At 48.7% G+C, this 7,390-nt stretch overlaps 1 protein-coding gene across 1 annotated transcript; it reads left to right on the plus strand.

Annotated features, from left to right (window-relative positions):
* Positions 1 to 535: 535 nt before the first annotated feature.
* On the plus strand, positions 536 to 6,264 carry LOC110073662 (tubulin alpha-1A chain). The gene is made up of 4 exons (XM_020783100.3): positions 536 to 678; positions 3,434 to 3,656; positions 4,194 to 4,342; positions 5,067 to 6,264. The coding sequence occupies exons 1-4, from the start codon at positions 676 to 678 to the stop codon at positions 6,045 to 6,047; spliced, it is 1,356 nt and encodes a 451-aa protein (XP_020638759.2). The 5' UTR covers positions 536 to 675; the 3' UTR covers positions 6,048 to 6,264.
* The last annotated feature ends 1,126 nt before the right edge of the window (positions 6,265 to 7,390 follow it).

The following is a 7,390-nucleotide window of genomic DNA, read 5'->3' on the forward strand; positions in this document are numbered from 1 at the left end:
TTGGCAGAAATGTGAATCTTAAGTCAGGCGGCCCTGTCACTTTTATTTAATTCGGGGTGTGGGTGTGCGGCGGGCGGGGACGGGGCTGACCTATTCTTTGGCATTTCTCCTGGAAGGAAAAATATATATTTTTTTTTAAAATTGCCCTTTCATCTTTTCCCAAGTTCGTTTCTCCTCTCCTTTCTCCTACTTTATACAAACCCCAGCACCCACACCCACACCCTGCGCGCTCGCGAGCGCCAGTGCCCGGGCTTCAAAGATGCTGCTGCTGGTGGTGGTGGTGATGATGGATGGGTAACTGTTCTGTTTGCTCTCTTTGTCTGGAGGATGGAAGCAGACTCGGGATGCTGAGGCGCGGAGGGGTGTGCGCGGCGCTGGTGGTGTGCCGGGGGGGGGGAGAGAGAAGGATTACCTCATCCTAGGCGCCCTAAACCAATCACTTTTCTCCTCTCGTGGCTTCTCCGGGCAGATTGGGGGTGTTTCGACCAACCGAAAAAGCCTTCGCCCGTCCCCATGGCGACGGGATTGTATATAGGGGAGCCGCGTTGGAGGGCGGGCTACAGGTTCTCTTACATCGACCTCCTAAGAGTCGCGCTGTAAGAAAGCACCGTCCTCGCGCCGGTTCCATTTCTCGACCCTCGAGCGAGCCCCGCCGCCGCCGCCGCCGCCGCCGCCATGGTAAGCCGAGGGCGCGCCCTCCCCGACCCCCCCGTGTGTTCCCGCTCAGGGGGGGTCCTTTCGGTGGGGAAAGCGACGTGCCTGGGCGGCCCCGACAGGGGCTGCAGGCGTGTCCCTGAGCCACCGGCTTCCTCGCCGCCTCTGCCGCCGCCCCAAGAGGCTTTGTCTCCGCTGCACCTCTGTGGCGCCGCCGCCGCCGCCGCCGCCGCCGCCGCGACCCCCCCCCCCCCGCAGCCCCCACCTCCAAGCGGGGTCCTAGAAAAGCAGCGGCTCTCGCCACCCTGGAGGGAAGCGGCGGCGGGAGCAGCCCAGCCGCTTCCTAAGCCTGACGCAATGCTTGTGGCTGGGGCAGGCGAGGCGAGGCGAGTTGGCGGCTTGACGGACTCCCTCCCTCCCTAACCCTGCCTGCCTGCCTGCCCGCCTGCCTCCGCCTCGGCCGCCTCCAAGCTTCCCCAGCTGCGGATGGGCCGAGCGGGGGTGGGAGGGGGGCGGAGGGAGAGGGCGGCGATGCCAGCGGGAAGCGGCAGGACCAGCCGCGAGCGGTGCTTTAATCCGAGCTGGGAGGAGGAGGAGGAGGAGGAAGGGGGGGGGAGCGCCATCTGCAATTCTCTCCTAAGTACATTTATTCGGAAGCAAAGTCTAATTGAAACCGGAGGATTTGCCTCCCGAGGGAAGAGGGCTGCCCTGGGGTCTCACTGCTTTTAAAAATCCAAAGCCTCTTATTTAGAAAGAGATCAATATTTGGGTCAGGCTTCTTTTTTCCTTCCTTTTTTCTGCCACCTTTTAAGAAGTGTGTGAGAAACCCCGGGGAGCCTTTGGGGGGCAGTGCTGTTAAAATATTTATATGTATCTGTATGGGGTGCGGTTGCTGACTGCGGCGACCGGACGCATCCAGAGAGAGGGGAGGGTGTGTGGATGGATAATCATCATCATAATAAAAGTTAGCAGAGACCCGCGAGGGTAGCGCGATGAGTGAGTGTGGGACGGGTCTTTCGAAAGCCCTGCGTCCCACCTCGCGGCGGAGGCTTCCTTGACGCAGCTCCCTGGGAGGAACCTCCACGCGACCCCCCCCCCCCACACACACACACACTCATTCCCATGCCCGGGATATTCCACTGTTAAAAGAAATCACAGGCAGTGCGAGGACTTTCTCAGCTCCGCCGATGCCTTGTGACCGGGTTGGGGGCTGCGATCGCCTTGGCTGCCGGGGAAGCCACGCCCGCCCTTGCCTCGCTCCTCCAACAAGAGAGCCGGCATAAAGACCAGCGTTATGAAAGGAATCTGGGCAGAGAGGAGGTCGTGGGGGGTGGGAGAGGAACGAGTGGGTATCTCTCCGGTAGGGCTGCAGTGGGAGATTCCGCCCCCCTCGCGCCCCCCTCGCCCGCCCGCTTCCAGCCCACATGCCCTGAAGCAGATTTGTCTGTCAATGAATAGGAGGCAGAAGGCGAGGGCTGACAGAGCAGACAAAGAAGGTGGCTCCTCAAGCCGATGTGACCGGAATAATTATGGGGAGACAATGCTGCAGCCCAACTGTCTTGGTTTCTGCTCTAACAAGTGCCTTTCCAGACACTTAACTTTAATTTATGCGCTCTATGGAGTGGAAGGCTTCTGCTTTTTAAATAGTACATTAAAAAGGGATGGGGTCTTCTTATTTTCAACTCTTCTGAGGTTTGTGTTTGTTTAGTTTGGTTTAAGGCATTGGCCCTTGTGTGCAAAGAATGGGCAAGGGACAGCCTCTCTCCCAACACCCTGCACCACTTAACAGCCATTCTTTCTTGGCAAGTGATGCAGAAGAACTGTCTTCTCATCCAACTTCCCCATTGATTTGTTTCATTCCCAAGCCTGGCTGTAGCCGAGCTGAGGTCAGAGGAGGGAAAACTGGCAAAACAACATAATGAGATCATGCTGGAAATAGACCCAGCTCTGTTAATCCATTGCAGATCGCAAACACAAGCAGTGTGATCTTCAGCAAAATAATGGTCGAATTATTAGTCAGGGTGTGGTTACTAGAGCATACTCAATGAGCCTGGACTGGGTGTGTCCCTGATGCCTTAGACTGAGCTATTTCTCATCAGTTGACAACATGTTCCATAAAACAAAAACAAAAATACACAAAATGAAAGTACTTGCACATGAGAACACTTAGCCTTCAAAGCGGGGAGGAAAAGGTTAACCTTGAGGTTAAGGGTTGACAAGATTTGGATCCTCAGAAAACCTGGCCTGTGATGTGTCTTGTGAGGCTGGGCATTTGTGAACAATATTTTGTCTTCGATTCAGCACCAGACCAAAAGGAGATTTGAATGCCCAGAATGTATCTTTATAGTATTCAGGAACAATAGGTGGGTGTGGCACCCCAGCACACTCTCAAAGGTGTGCTGCCGCCATTATAGTATCTTAGTAACATGAGCTTACTTCACTCTTCTAGGTTATTTCCACACTTCTGTTTTTCCCCCCATTTAATATCAATTTGATTAGTATAATTTTTTTAACAATTAACTAGTAGATGTTACATATAGTTAAAAAAAACCTTAGCCTTGTTTATCTGTGTTTTTCACCCTGTGGACATCCAGCACTGACATTAAAAAACCTTAATTCTTATTATCTTAACCAAATAAAAGGACTGCAGTAACGGCATAGCATGTAGCACTCTAGTCTTTTTCTTTAACCAAAAATAGCAAGGTTTTTTAAAACAACACACTAAAACTGAAACCTGGTTAATAAAATGCAACTGTTCCTCCCCAACCCCTCTTTCCAGCGTGAGTGCATCTCCATCCACGTCGGCCAAGCCGGTGTCCAGATTGGCAATGCCTGCTGGGAGCTGTACTGCCTTGAACATGGTATCCAACCCGATGGGCAGATGCCCAGTGACAAGACCATCGGGGGAGGCGACGACTCCTTCAACACCTTCTTCAGTGAGACGGGAGCCGGCAAGCACGTCCCCAGGGCTGTCTTTGTGGATCTAGAACCAACAGTCATTGGTGAGTGTAAACATTCCCCAAGGGAGAAAAACAGTTTTCTCTCACCTTCTGTTCTCTTTATCTGTCAGAGTAAAATTCCAGATCCCCCTGCATGTTTCCTGAGAATGATGGGAATTGCAGTGTAACACACAAGGAGGACAATAACCTGGACTAAAGATTAATGAACTCCAAGAAATTATCGTGTTATGAAGTGTTTTACTCATAATAGAGTATTAGTACCTTTGTACTAATGAGCTCAATGCAATATATATGCCATTTTTCCTCCTCAATTTACCCTCTGCACAGACTCCTAGAAACCTGTATAATAAATCTCCTAACAGAATGTTAAACCCGCAGTTTAATTTAAAAAATTTGCATTTCACAAGCTCCACCTAAACATCTAAACATAAGTATCAGAATAGCAGGTATACACACCAGCTGATTGAAGACAGTAATGTAGTCTTGTCCAATAAAACACAGAAGGAATTGCTGCCTTGTTGTCACTTATATTCTTTATATAATCACCTAATTCCAGTTATTTGTTTTAACTCTCCACAGATGAAGTCCGCACTGGAACCTACCGCCAGCTTTTTCATCCAGAGCAACTGATCACCGGCAAGGAAGATGCTGCAAACAATTATGCCAGGGGCCACTACACCATTGGCAAAGAGATCATTGACTTGGTCCTTGACAGGATCAGGAAGCTGGTAAATATTATTTGTCTGAAGAATTATTGGCAGAACAAGAAAACAAGTACCAGTAACTACTGTAGCTATATTGAATATTACCAGACTGAGACGTTCCATAGTAAAATAAAATGTTTATTATCGACTACTGTATTAGTCAGAAAAAGGCAAAAATACATTCACTGTTACAGATGTGGTGTAGAGTGATTGCAAAGTCCCACATAACTCCTGATTGGTATGTATACACTGTGTGTGTTTTTTGAGCAAAAGATGCTGATCTTGAAATGCAATAAAGAGGCCTCTCCCCCATAATGGTTAATTCAGGAAATAACAACTTGTGGCACTCCAAATGTTGTTGTATTCACCTCCAATCATAAGCAAAATTTAGGCTAAATTTCATGGGGGTTGCAGTCCAACAGGAGAGCTATAGGTTGCTCTATCCTGTTTTACAGTGGGGTCTTGACTTGAGAACTTAATCCGTATTGGAAGGCGGTTCTCAAGTCAAAAAGTCTGTAAGTCAAGTCTCCATTGACCTACAGTGCATTGAAAACCGATTAATCCCGTAACAGGCCGTTTTTGTTCCATTTTGGTTTTTTTCTGGTCTGTAAGTCAAATCTCAGTCTGCAAGTCAAAACTAAATTTTGCGGCCAGAGAAGTCTGTAACTCAAAAACTCTGTAAGTCAAGGGTCCACTGTATAGGTTTGTGAACTGAAACATATAAATTAATGCTAATTTATTCCAACAGGCCGACCAGTGCACAGGTCTGCAGGGCTTTCTGGTCTTCCACAGCTTTGGAGGTGGCACCGGCTCTGGTTTTACTTCCTTGCTGATGGAGCGCCTCTCCGTTGACTATGGCAAGAAGTCCAAGCTGGAGTTCTCCATCTACCCAGCCCCCCAAGTCTCCACCGCGGTAGTCGAGCCCTACAACTCCATCCTGACCACCCACACCACTCTGGAGCACTCCGACTGCGCCTTCATGGTAGACAACGAGGCCATCTATGACATCTGCCGCAGGAACCTTGACATTGAGCGCCCCACCTACACCAACTTGAACAGGCTGATAGGTCAGATTGTGTCCTCCATCACTGCTTCCCTGCGATTTGATGGTGCCCTGAATGTAGATCTGACAGAGTTCCAGACCAACTTGGTGCCCTATCCCCGTATCCATTTCCCTCTGGCTACTTACGCCCCTGTCATCTCGGCTGAGAAAGCTTACCATGAACAGCTTTCTGTCGCTGAGATCACCAACGCTTGCTTTGAGCCGGCCAACCAGATGGTGAAATGTGACCCTCGCCACGGTAAATACATGGCCTGCTGCCTGTTGTACCGTGGGGATGTCGTTCCCAAAGATGTCAATGCTGCTATTGCCACCATCAAGACCAAGCGTACTATCCAGTTTGTGGACTGGTGCCCCACTGGTTTCAAGGTTGGCATCAACTACCAACCCCCCACGGTGGTCCCCGGAGGCGACCTGGCCAAAGTGCAGCGTGCCGTGTGTATGCTGAGCAACACCACCGCCATTGCAGAGGCCTGGGCTCGCCTGGACCACAAGTTTGACCTGATGTATGCCAAGCGTGCCTTTGTCCACTGGTACGTCGGGGAAGGGATGGAGGAGGGCGAGTTCTCCGAGGCTCGGGAAGACATGGCTGCCCTGGAGAAGGATTATGAGGAAGTTGGTGTAGATTCTGTTGAAGGAGAGGGTGAGGAGGAAGGAGAGGAATACTAAAGAAAAATGTCACAATGGTGCTGCTCTTACAGGGAATTTAAAGCTATTTAACAAGATTCAAGTTCTAGTATGATCAATTGATCTATGTAGCATTGTATATTCAGATACAGTACATTGTTTGCCCTACAAAAACTGATCTGAATTTCAAAACATTTCATTGGCCCAAGCCGTCCAAAAATGTTATGGGCTTGTGAATAAAGGCATTCCCTGTCCTACATGATTGTTGTCTTCTGTTTTCATTCTAACATTATTCCATATCCTCTTTCTCTAACAGCTAACAGAATAAACTCATACTTTATGGAAGGACCAGTATACCATTCCCAGTGTACTGGTAAATCATCATCTAGACTCAAATGACAGAGGTAGCACTGTATAATGATTGGTTTATTGAACTATGACTCAGTAGCCTTGGAGTCAGATTCTCAATAAGCCATGAAACTCACTGGGCAGCCCCGGGCCAACCACAGTGTTCTAGCCTGATCCACCTCACAGTATTATTCTCTGGAGGAAAAAAACAGGATATTCAGCAAACTAATATTTTTAAAAAATATATACCAATGAATGCTGGCAGAAAATCACATAAATGGTAAGAAAACAATGGATGTATCCCATTATATCCCTGTAAACGTGTCCCCACCAGTCAATGATGGTCCTGTTGTCAAATGGCTGCAGAGAGAGCCAACCCAGAGACATGTACATACTTTATGCTCCCACACTGCCAATGTGCAAGAAATGCAGACGATGATTTCCTGTGGTGCTATTCATTAAGGCAGGTAGATATGCTTAGGAGGCTCCTGGCTTAAATCCTCTCCACCAGGATAGAAAATTATGGCCACCCATTCCCAACAGAAGAGATAAACCTAGCCAACAGAAACAAGCAGGAGATCCTTACGGTGAATACTGCAAGGCAGGCATGCACAAACATGCTTAGGAGGCTAGCGATTTCGTATCCATGCAGGATTTTGTTTATTTTTCTGGTTGTCATTATTCATTAGAAAGGGAATGGTCAGTGGATTTGTGGATTTCCATGAATAAATGAACACATGCTCCATAGGACCCTGATTTCAACACCTCCTAAGAGAAGACATGCACATACACACTGCAAAGATTGCAGTTCAAAACTAAGTGGGAATGTCTGAGACGGAATACTTCCAAGCTCCCACTGGTCACTAAAGGGATATCTGTACCACTTTGGAGCCAAGATCCCTGAAACATCACAGTTCAAGACTAAGGTAAGCATTAAGAGACCAGGGGAGAGGTGGAACAAGCACAACAGTCAAATGTTGGCAGGCAGGTTAGAATGCCTATCTTGCTAAGCAGGTACTGTTGGGATAATAACAACC

This window comes from Pogona vitticeps, chromosome 2 (assembly GCF_051106095.1).
Source record: "Pogona vitticeps strain Pit_001003342236 chromosome 2, PviZW2.1, whole genome shotgun sequence".
NCBI classification, from domain to species: domain Eukaryota; kingdom Metazoa; phylum Chordata; class Lepidosauria; order Squamata; family Agamidae; genus Pogona; species Pogona vitticeps.